Here is a 19517-nt window from a genome sequence, read left to right on the forward strand (position 1 = left end):
GATAGACATGTTCCGAACAGTGTTTCAAGAAGTGTTTTGAAAACTGACCGGAAAAAGTGTTCTAAAAAAAGGGTGTACGTGTTCAAAAAGTATTATTACATGTGTTCACAAAACGGTTCTAAAAACTATTTCAAAAATAGTGTTCTTAAAAAGGGGACAAGTGTACGTGTGCAAATATTGTTCAAAAAATGTTTGATTATTTGCAGTGTATTTCATTACGCAAGTTCAGAAAATGAAGACTGATTACAAACATTTGTTTCAATTTCTAAATTTTTAACAAAACGACAATAATTAAGAAAAGCTTAAGGTATTCACGTTGCCCGGGTTTCCCCTACTACATTTTTTTCCGAGCTATTTTGTCGAAAAAGGGAAAGAATGGCTAGCAACCAAAAATACCACAAGAAGTATGGAAAAATAATTACTTTATAAAATTTTCGTGGGTGAAAGTTTGATAGGGTAAGGTTTCGCAGTAAAAATAAAATCAACGGAATTTAACAATGTAACTTAATTTGCGCTGTAGTTAAACAAGGAATTTATGAGATTGGTGTAGAAAATTTCACTTGTAGTAAGTAAGGTTAAAATATTTTTTGTTAAAAATCACCTTTTCTGTAAAAATTAGAGTAAATGCGTACATTGAAAAAATAGACTCTTCGATTCTTTTTCAATGTGCGCATTTTACCTCGCACTTATAGCGTAATTACAAGAAAATTCTTCAGCAATGAACGATTAATATGCGCAGTATATCCTTATGAAACTGTTATGCTCGTAGTCCTTTTCAAGAAGACTTAAACCTAGAACTCTTTCTCATTTTACTAAGGAAGGAAAAAGTTCATTTATTCAATCTGAGATAGCTTCCTGAAAGATATTTTAAAGATCATTCTCTAATTGATTTCTCATTTAGTGATGGAGATAAATATACATTTGCGCCGGAAAAATTTCTGCCAAACTTTAAGCACTTTGTTCCTCAAAAATTCCATTTAATTTTTTTAAAAGTAGATTGAAGCCCAACACTGAAAAATCAATGTGCTTATTTTTTGTGAATTTGTTTTGTATTCCTGTTTTTGCGATTATTTTAGTGCGTAGAAATATTTCTAATTCTATATTTTGCAATTATGTTTTCGTTCTTGTTATAAAGTATGGAGCAGCATCAAACTGAAAAAAAACTCCCAAATTTTATTGTCTATGCGTGTGTGGGCACACTTTTTTTTTTTTTTGCTTGGTTCATATTACCTAGTACCCAAGGGGTTCGCCAACTACCTTCGGAGTTCGCAAGGGGTAAAAGGTTGAGAACCACTGCTATGCAGTATACTTTTACGTGTACCAAAAAATAATATACCACAGAAACATTTAGGAAATAAAAATACATTAAACTCCATCTAGAAGTAGTTTTCTGCGTTTCTCATTCATTTCAAAATTTCAAAACATTTATGAATGATAAAAATCTTTGAAAATTATGAAAAATAGTTAAACAAGAACGTGGTTAAGATGCAATTTTTGTCTTTGAAACTTTGACCTGGAACCACTTGCCTTTTGGAAGACAGAAAGTTTAAGAAATATCTGAGAGATATTGTGCGTGGGGTTTTAAAAATGTGAAACCTGCATGCACCGGAAAAAATAATTGCTATAAAAAACTATTTGTCAGTAAAAATCGATGTTGTTTAGGAAAATATTTTACAATATCAGCTCATTTTAATTTATAACAATATATTTTCACCAAAATATCAATGTTATAAAGAAAAAGTATGCTGATTGAAACTTATCAATTACATGCGAACCCCTATAAAGAACGGAAACTTTAAATTATAGAGGGGCTCAATACATTACTCGGAATATAGTAAACGAATAGATTGTTTTTCTCTCAAATGCTTGAACAAATAACTGAGCAATGACAGAACTAAAAAATATCTTTTAAATGTTGTTTAAATTAACGGAAAAAACTATTTTGGAACTTGAAAGATTAATATTCAAAATATTTTCGTCTCCAGAAAGCGATGAAAAATAATAAATGGTGAGTGTTTTAGAAAGCCGAAATACTTTTAACACCATCTAAAATAAGTTATCTGCGTTTTTTATTTATTTCAAAATTTCAACACTTTTTTAAATTATTAAAGTTATTTGTCAAATGTCAAAATCTTTGTCAGCCATTCCCACTGAAAATGTATTAATGTTTGCAACTGTATAAGCCATTTCTTGACTCAACTAGCTCTATTGTTAATAAAACATTATTGTTCCTTTATGTTTTTGTTTTATTTTCTAAAGAAAAAACAAAAACCACGATTTCACTAGTTTACAGTAATTTCACATTATTATCCTAAACTTAATCAATCAAAACTCAAGTTATTGCTAGCTTTGCATTGCAATATATAATAAATAAATAAATAAATAAATAAATAAATAAATATATATATATATATATATATATATATATATATATATATATATATATATATATATATATATATATATATATATATATATATATATATATATATATATATATATATATATATATATATTATATATTTTTTTATATATATTTTTGACATTTTACAAAGACTATAGGACAAAATTCAAGTTCTATCGGCTTCACAAGTTGACTCCCGTTTCTTGGCTTCCGAATTCTGTCCTGGAATGACTTCAGCCACTTATCCAGATAACAGACCTTCACACATACAGCGTCACATACATAGTCAAGCTCACACACACAAAAAAAAAAGCTACCAAAACCAAGTCTTCTGAAAAGTGATTTTTCTCACAGCTTGAAATTCCGGAGCAGTGCGCAAATCCAAGATAACTCTCTGAATAAATAATTCCGGATGTAGCCCGGATTTCCAAGGGATTTTATATTCGGTGGATTTGAGACTAGAGGGGTAAGATTCGGGGGATGGTTGGTGGGTGCCATAAGCCCACTTGAGGATTAAGGGATGATCGTCTATAGAATATTTGATCTTCAGGTGGTTTTTGTAGCCATGCAGTTGCAAGTGTCTGAAACTTTTCCCACAAGTGATGAGAAATCTTGTATGATGTGACGAGCGTCCATATTTTTTTTCTCTTGAAAATAGAGATGACAAGAATACTCCGATTTTCATAAAACGGGTTGATGTAAGAAGATTAGTTGTAAGGAAGTAGTTTTCGTAACAAAAATTCTGGGAAGGAGTCAATTAAAAATAGTTGGGTGTTAAAGACTTGAAAATTCTAACCATTTATCGTTTTTACAATAATATTACATAACATTTAAATACATGTGAACATACGATGAGGATGAACCTGAATCGATATCGAGGACATTGAACTTTTTTTGTAATAATGAGCTATAGTGTGATGAGTGGAATAAACAACTCTTTTTTTTTTTTTAAAATGTCAACACTGAAATAAAACTCAGTTCCATATCAAAAATTACTAGAAAAAGTACCTAAATGTTCACTTATAAAACTGTCATCAAAATACTATGCCAAAACGCATTATGCAGTTGAAGAAAACAAACTAATTGGTTCATATAATCGATGCTAAAAAAACCACGAAGATGAGGCATGTTAAAATTTCCCTCTAATTTAATTTAGGAATTTATCCGGACAACTCCTATGGTCTTTCAAATTTCTTTTTCGATTTAAAAAGGGAAATTACTTTCTTTTTTAAAAAAAGTTATGCATTATATTTTGGAAGTTTCATGCCTGCAACACTCTTTTTATTAGCTATAATAGAAGATGTATACGTTTTTTTTTTCTAATTCGTTTTTATATCACAATCCACCCACTGATAAATTTATTGAAATATCATTACTTTACTGCAAGACAATGTACCACAAATTTAGAAGGGCGAAAACTGTACTCAGGAAACTGAACTATGAACGCATTTTTAAGGCTCTTTACTAAACGAAAAATTTTGAATATCATATGTACACGAATAACTCAATTATAAACAAAATGCCACGCGTCGTCGGCATAAACGATTACTAAATCAAAATAACGTACAAGATTACTGAAAAAGTGCATGTAATCATATGAATTGATAGCACCGCTCGACTACAAGTACATCACTGACATTAAAAAACAAATCGCTAAAATATTATACCGATACTAATCTGTAAAATTCAGGTTTTAAAAGTGAGTATGATAGACGAATGATAAATTTATGCATTGTAGAAAATACTGTTTATACTTTGTTTTATGGCATCTTAGTAACTAAAATGAAATTACAACGATAACTTCTATGTTTAAGTGGTATAACGATTACGTAGTTTTATAACTTTCATTACCTATGAATATTTACATGGCTCACCAAAGAGAAATCATGCTTACCTTACCCGTAAACCTTTTCTTCCTGTGTAGCACTTCCATGTGATCATTAAATAACTCCTGAATTATATTTTCATGGCACAAAATCTTCACACGCAGCAAATCATCCAAATTTATATACACTAACATTTATAAACCATCAGAAACGTGTGGCTATAACGCTAACCCCAAACCTAATTTTACCCCGAATTTCAGCACTAGGGAATCCAGGCCGCTTTATGGGTATTTTCACAGATGAAAATTAGCGAGTCCCGTAGAAATTTACCTCGCACCTTTTCTATTCTAGATCAGATATTAAGGCGGAGGGGGAAGCATACACCGACTTTTACCCGCGTGTTTATTCAAGGTGATTACGGTTGCAGTGTTCAAGCGGCATAAAATGGCGCGCATAAAGTTAGGCCTAACGTAAGCAAAGGCAACTATAAAGTTAGGCGTAACTTAGCAGGTTCTGGGTTTTACGTGAAACCAGTAAAGGGGGTGCAGGCGTGAATGAACCATAAATATTATAATAGGCATAAACAAAGAGCGCGTTCCGGTGATTTGTTGTATGATCGAGTTTATCTTTTATACGGTGGCTTTATGTTGTGTTATGTCTACCCACTTGATGTAAATCAGAAAGTGATGGCGTACTTCATTAGTTGAATAAACGTGGATTATGATCCGAAATGTGTCGATTCATCTCTTATGGTGCAATCTATGGTGAGCCATAATTTTGAAAATCAGGTGATGCTCTCTTCTGGTGTTAGGATTCCTTGGTAGAAATTCAACTAAAATTCATGACCTACAAAATTTTTATTGTTGCTTTATTAATTAATATCGCAGGAAGTGAAATAATCTTAAAGAATATAGATGCGAAAAATATATTACAATATTACTGGTTATTTCTGATCAAATTGAGAAGCAAAACCGAAACTAAATTTTGACACTAAGTTTGAAGATTGATGATTATTTATCTGTATGATTATTCTTTAAGAACAAAAGTGAATTAATGCCGTTGCTTCACAGACAACAATGTTTGTATCCATTAAATTGTTCAACTGCTGTCTTCTAAGATGGAATAATAGCTGTTTTTTAAGGAAAAGTAAACGATGAAGTTTTAAAGATTTTAGCTTTTTAAAACTATGTTTGACTTTTAAAACGTTCCATAAAGGGCATTTATTTTTCCAAATACATGTCTGGTTTTCAATGATATTTAATGTTTCAAATAGAATTTCTTTATTGAATACCTTCTAAATAATCTAGGTCTCTTTATGATCAAACTCATGGGTTAAAGTACAAGCGAATTTAAAATGTAACTGATAAAGGAACAATCTGCTATGATACGTCAATTATTCCGTTATTTCTGAACATATTTCTCTAAGTTTTACCGCAATATTATCTATGAGAGGTATATTGTTCCAAAATTCGTTTTATGGGAAAAGTCATAAAAATATAGCAGTCTCTAAAATCTCTTAGGTTCACTGAATGCGAAATTTAAGTTAACTTCAGTGAAGTTAAAATGTTAAAATTATCTAGCATTAAAAATGCTTTATAAAACACATTCCTGTGTTTAGTCTAAACGTTACAGAAGAGAAACACTATGTTTAGTGCTGTAAGCTTATTTATGTATTTCTTTATTATAGTGAGTTAATTACTATTGCAATCATAAAATCTTCTGAAACTAACCTTATTTTCAACGTGGTACTATGCATCCAGGATTAGAAAATGAATTTGTTAGGTTTTTTTTTTTTTTAATTAAAATACTAAACTTTCTTGTAGAAAACAATAGTCCATTTTTTTCAAAGTTTCTTTTAAATAGTATTCGTTCTGATACAAATTTGCATTATGCGTTTTACCGATTAAGGTTCACCATTTTTTAATTTTAAAATAAACAAAGCTTCAAAAATGAGAACGATTTGATAAAATTACTTTTTTTTTGTGTTCAGTCTTTTCCTGGAGTTTCGTCTAGTTAAAGATATCATTTTGGTCGTGCAAAAATACGCAGCATTTTACTCTTTTCTCACTGATTTACATAATTTAGTGAAATACCGTTATACGTCATAAATAGACACTTAATATATACTTAACGAACATCGAACTTTGATTTAAGTTATAAACTGTCGCAGGGAATAATTACATTTATTTCTAGCGCTTGAACTAAGGTTCATATCCTACATACTGATATCTTTTGTGGTATATATTTAAAAAACCTCTAAAAATATTTCAGATATGGAAATGTTTTCTCATGATGAATAGCATTAATTGACGGTGCAATATCATAGATTTTTTGCCTCCGATCATCTCACTTCTGTAAGAAGATAAAAGAGAGAGATGCCGAAGAGCAACAGATGACGACAGAAAGGAAACACCGGGAGCAAAGTGTGATGAGCGCTGATTAAAGGGATTATCAGAGCTAGCGCTGTGACTCTAATGCTGCGCTAACAAGGACGAAAACCACGACAGCTAATAAGACGGTCTCCCGAGCCGCATAAGCTGGGATGCTTTCGAGGCAGATATTTGGGGGAGAGGCCATTCCCAACAAGACGTCGAGTTCCAATTTGCGGCGGCTCTGACCAAGGATAAATGAATGAGTTTAGACGAGGATAAAGAGAGATTGAAGAAAAGGGGGAATGCGTTATATGACAGCTGCTTTTTGTTTCCTGAAAAAGCTTTTGTTTCTTCCTTTTTAAAGGGGGATTTTGATTGGCCTCAGCTTTAATACGCTTTGGAAAAAATATGGCTGGTACAAGTGGTGATGAGAATGGGGTTGTCTCCTTCAGTCAAAAGTAGTACTTTTTGTCACTGAAATTGATAGAATAAGTAAAAAAAAAAAAAGAAGAACATGGACCCAGAAAATATTTTAATTTTCCCAACAGTTATTTTTTAATTAATTTCTTAAAATGTCCGATTTTTGAAACAAGGCGAGGTCTTGATGACATCACAAATGATGCAGTTTGCCGCATCTTTCTACCGCGATTCCACATTATGATAATAAAGAAGAGAATTAAAATTGCTCTCTACGCTTGCTATCAACTATATCGCTGCCAATACACGTGAGTAAAGATTCGAATTAAATATTTTGCTCTGTTAATGGCAACACAAAATGGCATTTCATCATTTGTGATGTCATCGGCCAGAAGCATAAATATTGAAAGTTTGCCGATTTAAGTGATATTTTAAAAATATTAAACTTAAACAAATTATTTAAAAAATAGTCAGATCCTTTGTTCTTAAGCATGTTCTTTAGAGAAATACTTTTAAAATTTTGAGAACGACCCCATTTTTGTGCGGATTAACTTTTTCTCTTTTGTAACTTCGTATACAATTTTGGTTTTCCCGAAGACCGCATAAGGTGATTTCAGTCGTATTACAGTCAATTAAATTTTAGTTGTCCTGAATGAATAACAGCAACATTAAAAGTGAAACATATTCAAAATAAAAACACAAGTGCATCGCATTGCTTTTTTTTTGAATCTATTGGAACATCTGAAAGTTTTTCGTTCCAAGGGAAAATTCATTTTTAACAAAATTCAATCTACTCAAATAGGATAAATTGTATGTACCAATAGAGCAGCCGGAAATTTTCTTCTTCCCACTCAGAAGGAAATATAACACTACATGTATCGCAAAGACAAAAATAAGTCAAAAATAAAGAAATTAATTTAAGTAATATCGAAAAATTAAAAATTGATAAGTAGGGTTTTTTGATGAGGATAACCCGTGTCGATTCATCTTTCCGTCTGCCCGCAACCCCCCCTCCCCTCCAATATTTTTTCAAAGAATTCTCCAATTCGAACTTTTTTTTTTTTTTGCGCAAAAGATTTCGGGACGGACACTTAATTCAAATATTTCACTTTTTGATTCGAACAATTTTGAAGAGCTCAAAAACTTATCATTAACACCATCGGGAGAATTTAGGACGAAAACAGATCCGAAGTTAAAGATGGATTTGCTTGAAACAAACTTTTTAAGAAACATATCTCGATGAAGAGCACGTATGGAGGAAAATATTTTGTGTCAAACGTGACAAAAAAAAAAATAAAAAAATAAAATAAAATAAAAAAAAAGTTAAAAAAAATGGTAAGAACGGTTCTGTATTATTTTCAATAGCTAAAAAATGTATATTCGATAACTATCGATGGAATCTATATTTAGAAAAAAAAGAACAACAAATAAGTCAAATAATTAAATATAAAAATTGAATAAATGAACGTCCGTAGCTATTCTCTTGTTTTTGAAAGGCTTATTTATATAGCTATACTACAGCTTTGAGACATTAGCAAATTTTTTAAACATTCCATGCACTTTAAGATTTTATGAGTGGAAAAAACATGTTGTCCTTTCTAATAATCAAGTTTGCTAATATCTCAAATGCAATATATCTTTTATTAACTAAGTGTTAGCAATTATTGCACTTAAGGCATTTGAAATTTACAGAAAAAAAAAATCTTTCATTTCCATTTCTGAGCAGTTTCCCCCCCGCAATAAAGGCTTACGGCTATCGAATCTCAAACGCCATAACCCCTATTCCCTAATCTCTAGAGTACATTTTTACTAGGAGTCTAGCCTTATCAAGCCTATTCCAGGAAAGCGGGATCCTGGTCAAATAATGCTGCGCTAAGCTGTGACGTCACAAACCACCTTATCAGCAGGCGGTCCCTTAAGCACAGACTTTCATGAGTGGGTCCCTGATTGGCAGAGGCTTTGCATAGGTTCCCATAGGTCCACAGCCAAGATTGTTTCATTATTAACGGACTTACTGTTATTCATTCAGTGTTATTCAATTGATTCTCTCATTCGCATTGAACAGATTATTATATCCTAAAGTTTTATTGTGGTTTTATTTTATTAAAGTTAGGTTACGTGGCCTCTTATACGCTTTTGCTTCACATTGTAAACAATTATGTTAGGTTACCAGTATTAATGGGGTTAACGTTACATTAATTCTGGAGTGTGTAGTATCATTGTTTTAAAAACTCACATTTTTGGAGGAACCTTTCACTATGGTTTCAGTAGAATTCAAAGCGCATGCGTAAAGATCAGAATCGGTGCAGAGCAAGTAAACTCTTATTAAATTCAAAATTCACTGACTCCGGAGCAGCTCCTCATTTTTACCCTTTTGGAAAACTATTCAAGAAAATTATAGCACACAACTATATTTAGTGAATTCTAGAGGTAGTGTAGTTATAATTGGATTCTATCCATCTGTTAGGTTTAAAATACCTAATTATAAATTAGATTCAAAAATTTGTCAGCATTTGGCATTTTCTTGCCAAATTTAGTGCCAAGCCCGTTGACGTTGATATTTTATAATGCAAAACAGGCAAAAGCAACATGCAGGTAAAGTTGTAAAAAGTAAGGTAATTTTGACTGACAACTAAAGGAGTGAACGCCATTGTAGCACATTGAAACATAAAAATAAGGATTATTTATAAACATTGTATCAATATTTATATGTACAAAATTTATGTGTCTAAAAGTACGGACTTAAATATTACTAAGATAATGGATAATGGTTATTGTAGCTCTTCAACTTTCCTATGCACTATATTTACTTTAGCGGGGCAAAGAGGCTCAGACATGCTTAAACAAACGTTTTTGTATCTTGAAACCTTTTAACTGAATATCAATGGTACTAGTTCTATTTAAAACCTATCAGTCGGTTTAGTTACTCAGTATTTGTTCAGGTTACGCCTTAGTTAATCCTTATATATATATATATATATATATATATATGTAATAGCTAATGATCGAGTAACGCTGACGTCATCAGCAATGAAACTCGCTCACGACATGATAACTAGGTAATGTATTATGGCAATGTTTTAAATGTATGGAAAGGCTTTATTGTGACAAGGCTAAACTAAATCCGATAACTTAAATGTTTTACTGGTAAGAATGTGTCATTTCAGAGAAATGAAGAAAGGAGAAAGTAGTCAATAATGAACGCTATCTGCTGGAGTTTAGAGTTCATCCACTGGAGTTAGGGTTAAAATTTCAACTATCGAAATGTCAACAAACAGACAATTGCTTCGTTTAAATGTAGAAGCAATTTTCACCCGTCATACTTTGATGGACGATTTTCTAGTATTTAATAATCTTGAAAATATTGTCGCAATACCAGTAATATTTTATTTTTTTTACTAGGAAAATACTCGTTCTCACTATGCTCAATAGTAAATCACGCCTTTAACAACATTAATTTTCGAGGTGATATTCGCAGAAAATAAAACAAAATAATTCAAACTATTTTATTTTTGTGTTGGGAGTTCGTGCATATAGCTTAACCAGAGAACAGCAATTTGTCACAAACACCAGACTGGTCTTGGAATTAAAGTGTTTAGTTACACATAATACATGTTGAGCCATTCGCTAATGCGCTACAAAAACCCCCTTAATAGCTATCCGCACCTGATGGGTTTTGCAGTGAAGCCCAAATGTCCGACCGATCATTAGGATCAAAAATGACCTGACAGGGATTTCGCTTTAGTTGAGATTAGATATTGCAAAAGCTTCAGGGACGTAATCTATTACAAGCGCATTATAATTTCCCTCTACTTTTGCAATTTCCATGAGCTGGAATAATAATGGTAAAAAATTCCAAGGTCCTATGCAGCATTAAGCAGTCTACCGGCTTCGTCCATTTGGAAATCGAATTCCAGAGAGCAGGCCGTCACAAATCGTTTGACTTGGCATGCTTCACTGTTTTTGAATAGAGCGCTGTCATTCGTCCCCCCTCCTCTTCCTCTATTTAATCCTACAGCGGTTTTCGTTCTTGCCAAAAGTACTGTTGCTTGCCAGAAGGATTTGATCAAAATTTTACTTCTGTGTAACTGAATTTCAATATTTACTGCTTAGTAAAATGATATTAATTGTTTTTAGTTTAACCAAAGTGTTTCATCTAGAAGCGTATTTTATCTAGAAGCGTATTTTATCTAGAAGCAAATAAGTACAAGCGCTGACTTGAGGGAAAGTTCGACTTGGCCCATTCTGTCTTCAATAATACTATACTTGGAGCAAAGTTCTGCTCAAAACGTATTTTTGAAAACACTTTTTTTTTGTTTGAGAAAGGAAAAGAAAAAAAAAGTGATGATTTATATTTCTACACAATATTATTGTTTGCTCCGCAAAGTAAATTATTCCATTACGTTCACAAAAAGTATAAAAGTACAGATGAAAAATATGAGTAATTTTGAAACGAATTTGAGGAGTATTCACCAACAAACTATGAAGGATTTGCTTAAGTGTGTTTTAAAATAACATGACGAATGTTAAAATGTAACTAAAACCCTTGTATCTGCTAGTCGAATCCGGACGTAAAGCCGCATATTTTTTTCTTATTTTGCATCCTTGATACTCCCGGTTTCGTAATTAAGTTTGTAAACTCTCGGTTATCTGCGAGCGGATTATCTATGGGGCGGATTATTCGTGTGTCAATCAACAGTCAGGAACATGTATTTTCTTAGCAAGAAACAAATGCAAATGACTTTTTTTTTCTTGATAAATTGCAAAGTTAAATTTTATTTGTTTATTTATTTATTTATTTTTTGCACTTTCTTCATCTTGGATGCACTTGTTCTTTATTGATGTTAAGTTCTGTTGTGCGGAAATACAAACCATTTTCACAGTACCGCATTTATTTTCACTGCAACACGTGTTAAAACAGCCATGTTTTTGAGGAAGAATAATTTTTACCTTTCTTGTCATTCATTTTAGCCTTTTTGTGGATCATCCGCAATTTTTATTATCCATGGCATTGTGCCACCCGATTCCGTGGATAATCGGGAATTAACTGTATTTGAAAAATTGCATGGTGTATACAAATAAAATAAATTATGCTGTGCTATTAAATTTTAGATGTAATACATGTATACTTCAAGAAAAAACTTAAAAAAATATTATAAAACAAATTATTGCGGCGCGTCACGTTAGTTTAGGGTAACATGCTGAACCAGGAGTTGTACCGTCCCTAGCATAAGAACCGAATGAAACAGTAAATGACTGAGGTATTAAGTAACTAAGTAAAAGGTTACTAAGTAAAAACAAAAAGAACCTAGATAACTTGAGTGCTATGAATTTGATATTGTTTGAACATTCCTTAATGTCTGATTCACTGTTGTGGGATGCTCACCTGATTCAAAAAATTATTCGTCATGTTTCATAGCTAATTTTTAATCATTTTTAGAATCATTTCGCTAAATTTTATTTTTTTGATTCCTAATAGCGGCTAAGATTACTACTGTTTTCTTTATTATGTACTTTGCTATTGCCTAGCTAAGTCTCAAAATAAGAGGTTTTATTTAGGTGTTTAGAAGGTGATGACGGTTTTACACTGCTAGTTTCAGGTTCTTCATGTTTTAAATTGATTTAAGGTTTAAAAACTGTATTCATTTAATGGATTTGCCTACTCTTGTGCTTTTTTTTTTTGTATCATCACTTAAATTATTCACCAATGCCATAATAAATAATCTCGTAGATCGTTGCCGTTAGAATTAGTAAAAAGAAAAAGTTCCCAATATTTATTAAACCCACAAAATCTCTTACTTCAGTAAAGAAAATCAGTAGCATGGTAAACTAAGACATGCTTGGATAAAGTTCAATTTTAGTAATAGCGGTATCCTTTATAGATAAACTGAGGCATGTATACTTGAACGTGGTGCAGCATGTATTCCATATTATACGGTTCAGAAGTAGCATGCCATAGTTGCCTTCCTGTGTAAATGATATATCATATTCAGACACAAAAAACTTACAATTAGCTATGTCTTCAAAATCAGGCATGGTTATATAATTAGAGTACAAAGACTGTTTTAGCATAGGGTGTTGAATAGTTTCGGTAGGTAAATTATTCTTTTAACTCAACATAATAACTGAATCGCTTTTTGTTAAAATTGAGCAAATCAGTACTGTCCTTAAATTGACTTACGCCCTTTCAGCAGAAAACTGATTCAATTGTACGGTTGAAATTAATCATCAAATAAGGACTCACGCTGGTTAGACAATGTCATTTTGTGCATATACTGGGTATCTGTCAGCTTTCTATCAATAATTAACAGAAAAACAAGGGGTAAGAAATCTCCAGTTTCTGCCCTACATCAAGAGTTTTGTGGTTAAATGATAAATTAAAAATTTCAAAATTAAACTCTTCACATAAATTATAAATTGGGAATCGGTCTTTAAATTTTTTAAAAAGTATTTCCAGTACACTGACTTCAAAAGAATAAGTCACTTTCTTTCATTTTCAGTTAAAAAAAGTTCGTAATACAACGTATAAGGTTAGGATACCTGATTATATGTCAAATCAAGTTTAGGCATTTCACTCAAAAAAGAAAAAAGTCTTAGATGCGTTCAAATTGCATAATTTATGTGACTAATGAAATATTTGTATCAATCAATTTTTTCTTTGACATATTTTATGCATACAGTTACAGCACACGACATTCTTACTCACTTTACAGTGTAATTAATCCCAGTCAACAATTTTCGACAAAAGAAAATTGCAAGTACATAACTTCAAGAGCACTAAATTTAACTCGTATTCCGCTAACAAGTAGTATTCCCAAAAAATCGTAAATGGTTGATAATAATTTACGTAACATGTTTTTTTGGTATATATGTGCATTTGTTCATTGTGCAAAGTACATATGTAGTTATTGAGAGGTTTGGATAACTACTGACTATTGCATATATTTGAAAAATATAATTTCGTGCTTTATATCGCCATAAAAAATTCTTTTAAATATTAGCGCTTTGAATCATAAATCAGAAGACTTTCCATCTCCATTCATGCATACGAAAAACTAGAAAGTGAAAGGGAATGAAATCTACGCACCCTCCCCCACACCCCACTTCCCATTATCCCTGCTTCACAGTGGGGGAAAAAAATTCCTCCAGAAAAATTTCTGCGTGCTTCGTTTTTCAACAACTCTCAGTGTCATTTCAAGCTCAAGTAGAGCTTTGAACGCGATCATTTGTAACGATGTTAAAAAGGTAGAAAAGACCTCTGCCGCTGAATACCTGCACCAGCACTCTCCAAGTCAGTACCTACCCCCTTCCTCTCTGGCATTGTCATTAAGTAGTTTCATTTGTTTTACGTAATTGCCCATTTTATCATTTGCCAACTGCTTTGTAAGGATGACACTGCAGTCGTAGTTTCTATTGGTGAATGATACGGAGACCGTTCGGTTTCTCTCTATTATGTCCTTCTTATTCTTTTTTTATCTCTTTGTTCGGAAATGAGCAGTTTGTGGGTCTTACCAGTGGCTGGTCTTATCTCGGAGGATGGCTTAAAAAGTACTAATGACAGGTCTAGTTGTCACCGTTTGAATTATTCATGGTTCCCAAATGTCCTCTGAAGCTCGAAAGCAAATGCGTTATCAACTTTGCAACATATAACCAAATTAGATATAAATGCACGAACTTTCACAAGGTTTATTGCATTTTTATAATTTTAAATTTGGCAACATTAGGAGCTAAAAGACGAATGCGTGGTTGTTTTGAAAAGAGCAACATATTAGCATTTGCATCTGCTATGTTTCGAAGTTTGTGGAAGCCTTCTGCATTTGCAATTATAAATGAACTCTTATCAAATGGCATCAGTTAGTTTCATTGAGAAATGGCAGTACATGGATTCACTATTTTAAAATATGATGTATGTGGAAAAAATTATGCTTAAATTTAACATGCAAGTCCACAGCTAGCACCGAATCTTTGCTTAACTTAACACCGAGGCCCATGATTTCATATAGGGGGCTTTTGAGTTTTGAAAAACTGAAAGCGCTCAAATTTCAATTTAAGAATAAAAAACGTGAACAATACTGCTAAAGTCTAATTAAAGAGCTTACCATGTCAATTTGAGTTTCTGTACTACTGAAGAACTCAACTACTATTGGAGATGAGTGCTTCTCGTTTCGAAAACTGATTAGCCTGCATTACTTAGAACAGGAGTTATAAGATTTTTTAAGTTAGTCAAACTTAATTTTTAACAAAGGTTTTGTCTAATATTTTTTTCTAATCTGCGGGAGGCTTACTTTGAATTAAAAATAGTATTCGGTATAAATGAAATAAACTGAACTTTTCAATCTAAACATCATCATATGTAAAGTACGACGACAATGTATAATTTTTCTCTTTAAATTTTGTGAAAGAATTTTATTTGTGAACTGTTATAACTTTTTAAGAAACACTTTACAAGCAACAATACATTCTAACAGTAAAAAAGAATTTCTTTTCACTTCACAAGTTAATATCTAATATACAGTATTTTAAAAATCTGCTCATAAAATGGTGTTTGATTAAAAAAATGGAATCAATACACGTCACTCAGACATTTGAAAATGACTGAACATAGAGTTAATTATATTAGAAAATCTCTTATGCAGTTTTAATAATAATAATAATAATAATAATAATAACAATTGTTTAGACTTTATTTTACAAAGATTTTTGGGAAACAAAATGTGCTGCAAAGCGAAATTTATGCTCGGTATTATAAGCAAATTGTAACGCTATATATAATTTTAAGTGAGAGGTAAATATGTCAAATACCAAGAGTAATATGTAAATCAAAACTAATGTAGATTCAAACACAGGAAATCAAATAAACCAAATTACTTCAATTAGTAAATCCAAACACTAATTGTAACAAGTCCAATTGTTAATTTATGTCACATTATTATGCATCTCTCTTTAACTAAGAATGGCTTTACTGCCTATATATATTTGTTTAAACTGATTCCTTGTAGAATGCGCCACGCTTCCATTTCTCCCCGCTGATTACCATGATCGTTCTTCTCTAGGCTATATTCAAGATGTGATTCCCTCCTCTGAGCTGCTGCGGTACGACCGATTTCATTTCGAGAATTCTCGGGACGACGTCTTCGATAAAGAACTGGACCTGAGTCGCCGAAGCGGAGACAGAGGACATGACCACGAGCACAGTGATACTTCTTCTTTCTGCAGTCATGTCTCAGAGAGCAGTCTCAGCCCTGGCCTCGTGCCGCCTTCACCGCCGATCTCGGTCTCACCCCCTGCTATCTCTTCAGCACCTACTCGAAGTAAGGAAAAAAAATAGAGTTTCAATTATTATTGTTCGTTAACACTTTCTAAAATTTAGATATTTTGCAAAAGAAAAAAAAAACTGAGAAGTAATATAAAACATGACATGCATAAAATAAAGTAAATAGCTGGAAGGAAAAGAAACTTATTGACATTAATAAACCGTAAAACATTGAACAAGTTTTACAAACACAGATAATCGGTAGCAAAGAACTCCAATAGAGAACATTTTGATTTTTCTCATTTTTGTTACTATTGTTACCTGCCATATTAAAAATTCTAACTATTTTAATCAAGTAACGATTTTAAGACCTCAGTTTACATGATTTATTTCACATGAAAAATCTTTAGTAAAATTAACATAAAAATATCAGTTTTGAAACATTGTTCTGCAGAAGTTGGTCATAAAATAAATAAATAAACAAATAAAAATGTATGCTTTGATTTCTTTTCCGGTCCAAATATCGACCCAAACCCCTTATCATATATTTTTAGGCCTCTCATTTACCTGTCATCAAATATTCATCTTAATGCTGATAGAGTATATTTAGTTGACTTAAATTTAAGCCACAAACGAAGTCTGTAGAACCCATTTTGCAATCATTAAAAAACAAATAATCCGAAAATATACTTTCTGACAAAAGAAGACAAAATAACTCCATGATAACATAGGAGCACTAGACGGAATAAAAGGGCAATAAATTACATAAAAGACTTGAATGTATGTATAGAAATTAGGTTTCGGATACATCCTGCTTTTTTCTTGTCCCCAGAAGCGCGTGATATTACAAAGGTTTACTGTATTTAGTAGTGATCAAATATGTGTTTTAGTGGCCCTGAACAACAGTAATTCTCAACTTCATTTTGTTTTTTGTTTCAGTGAGCTCGAGTGGATTAGTTGGTGACCCTTCGTTTCATGTCTTCTCCAACGGAGTTACTGTCAGCTATACATACGATGCCTTTTTCGTCTCTGACGGCCGATCCAGGCGAAGGAACGCCCTTGGTCTACCGGAAGTGCCCCCACAGCGAGACAGACCAAGATACACGTGTGGAGAATGCGGAAAGCACTATGCGACTTCCTCCAACCTCTCTCGGCACAAGCAGACACACCGCAGTCCAGACTCTCAACAGGCAAAAAAGTGCGAGACCTGTGGCAAGGTGTACGTCAGCATGCCAGCACTAGCCATGCATTTGCTTACCCATAACCTGAGTCACAAATGTGCCGTGTGCGGCAAGGCATTCTCAAGGCCCTGGCTGCTGCAAGGCCACATGCGCTCTCACACCGGTGAGAAGCCCTACGGGTGCGCCCACTGCGGCAAAGCTTTTGCAGACAGGTCCAACTTGAGAGCTCACATGCAGACGCACTCTGCTTACAAGCACTACGCTTGTGCTCGATGCAATAAATCCTTTGCTCTCAAGTCCTACCTCAACAAACATTACGAATCATCTTGTTTAAAAGATCCTGTTCTTGGAGGAATACCGTTGACACCGGCGTCCACCCCTATGCCACAAGACTCTCGACTGCTTCTAAGAACATAATAACGTCCACAACAATTCTTTTAACCCGGCACTTCCAGTGATGTCATAACCCATGTTCCAGATTTAGTTGTTGAACAACGTCAGATCTAGTTGTTAAACAACGTATTGTTAATTACAGGTCAAGCAGGAAGTTAACGAATCATATTTTCAACATTTAATCGATTTTGTAAAGGTTCTCACCTCCTTCTCTAAAAGCAAGAATACATTTGTTTGTTATTCAGTTGTTATACTAAATTCACGCAACTCATAATTCTGTACCTCAGAGCCAGATTGACATAAGTCCAAAAGTTGCGATTTTCCGTTTATTAGTGCATTGTATGTAGAAGAGTATTCTTAAAAAAAAAAATCCTTTTCAATTTTTTTACTAGGGTTAAAAGAGCGCCCGTCCCATCCTTTGCATGCACGATGAAACAAATTTTCTTCTCTCCTGTAAACCTACCATAATGTGACTTACGTTCATCTGGCTCTGAGATACAGAATTGTCGTTTATAATTAATGCATTACTCGATTAATTACACTACTACATTACATAAATATACAGCTTTGCTTAACCTTTTTCGTTGTAGTTTGCGAAAAAATTTGCTTTTCAATTTGCGCTTGCAACCAGTGATGTTCCCATCAATTTTTCTGAGGGTAGCTAGACTAGCTCCCAGTAATGCATTACGTACAATATGTTCATGCGATCATATGCATAATATGAAAATTTTGAAGCTTGAGGGTATATGCTATATGTCGAAAAAATATTTGAGATCATATGGAGTATACCCAATGAGAACACCCCTGCTTACAAGTATGTTTTGATATGCAACTTCGTGTGAGGGTCTTTTTTTGGAAAGTTTGCTGAAATCATCTAAAGAAAACAATTTTAAAGAAATATTTCTTGATATGTAATTTCAAAGCGCTATGCAGCGTAAATTGGTTTATTATACCCAATTCATATTCGTTTGATAAAAAACGTATGACTCTAGAAGGAACAAATTTGTTAGTTTCTTTCACACACTTGCAGATCATTGTAGAAACTCGCAAGTTTGGAATCTTTAAGATCTAAACTAAGTTACTAAAAACTCGTTTGCATCTTATCGAGTTGAGTCTCTTTTATACTAATACAAATTTCTGATTATCCAGCTACCTCTCTCTCTCTCTCTCTCTCTCTCCTTACAGCATACCAAATAGGTATTATCAATGTAATGTTAACCTTATTAAAGATTGCTTATTTATTTCATAAATAAGTGAATACTGTACAATGTATTGAGAACGATTTTGTAGTCATTTAAAAACGGGAAAAAGACTGATCAAAAATGCAACACATAAATAACTCTGGTATTTTCATAGCTGAAATGTTATTTAAATTAGAAATTAAAACTCATGGTATAGCTGTCTTTCAACTGCCATAAAATGTTTTAACAATCATTGCAACGAATATTTAGTAGCGAAGATACCATTGAAAACTTTTAAATATTGTATGTTTCGGAATGTTTATCAACTTACCAATTCGTCCCGTTCCGTTTCATTTTTCCCAGTATGGAGTCTTTTAGTTCAGTTTTTAGAGTTTGATTTACCCCCCGTCCCCCAAATTGTCAAACGAATGATCTTCCGTGATTGTTTTCGCTCCGAGTTATCTTCTTAAAATTAAAATTTAGCATATGT

At 32.7% G+C, this 19517-nt stretch overlaps 1 protein-coding gene across 1 annotated transcript in view; it reads left to right on the forward strand.

Moving 5' to 3' along the window:
- Positions 1-17870, forward strand: part of LOC129216799 (transcriptional repressor scratch 2-like) — a 35710-nt gene extending 17840 nt beyond the window's left edge. The window contains exons 2-4 of the mRNA XM_054851019.1: positions 14744-14872; positions 16019-16330; positions 17212-17870. Coding sequence (XP_054706994.1) covers positions 14744-14872; positions 16019-16330; positions 17212-17870 — 1100 coding nt within the window. The remainder of the gene's footprint in view (positions 1-14743; positions 14873-16018; positions 16331-17211) is intronic.
- The last annotated feature ends 1647 nt before the right edge of the window (positions 17871-19517 follow it).

Source organism: Uloborus diversus, chromosome 1 (assembly GCF_026930045.1).
Source record: "Uloborus diversus isolate 005 chromosome 1, Udiv.v.3.1, whole genome shotgun sequence".
Lineage (NCBI taxonomy): Eukaryota > Metazoa > Arthropoda > Arachnida > Araneae > Uloboridae > Uloborus > Uloborus diversus.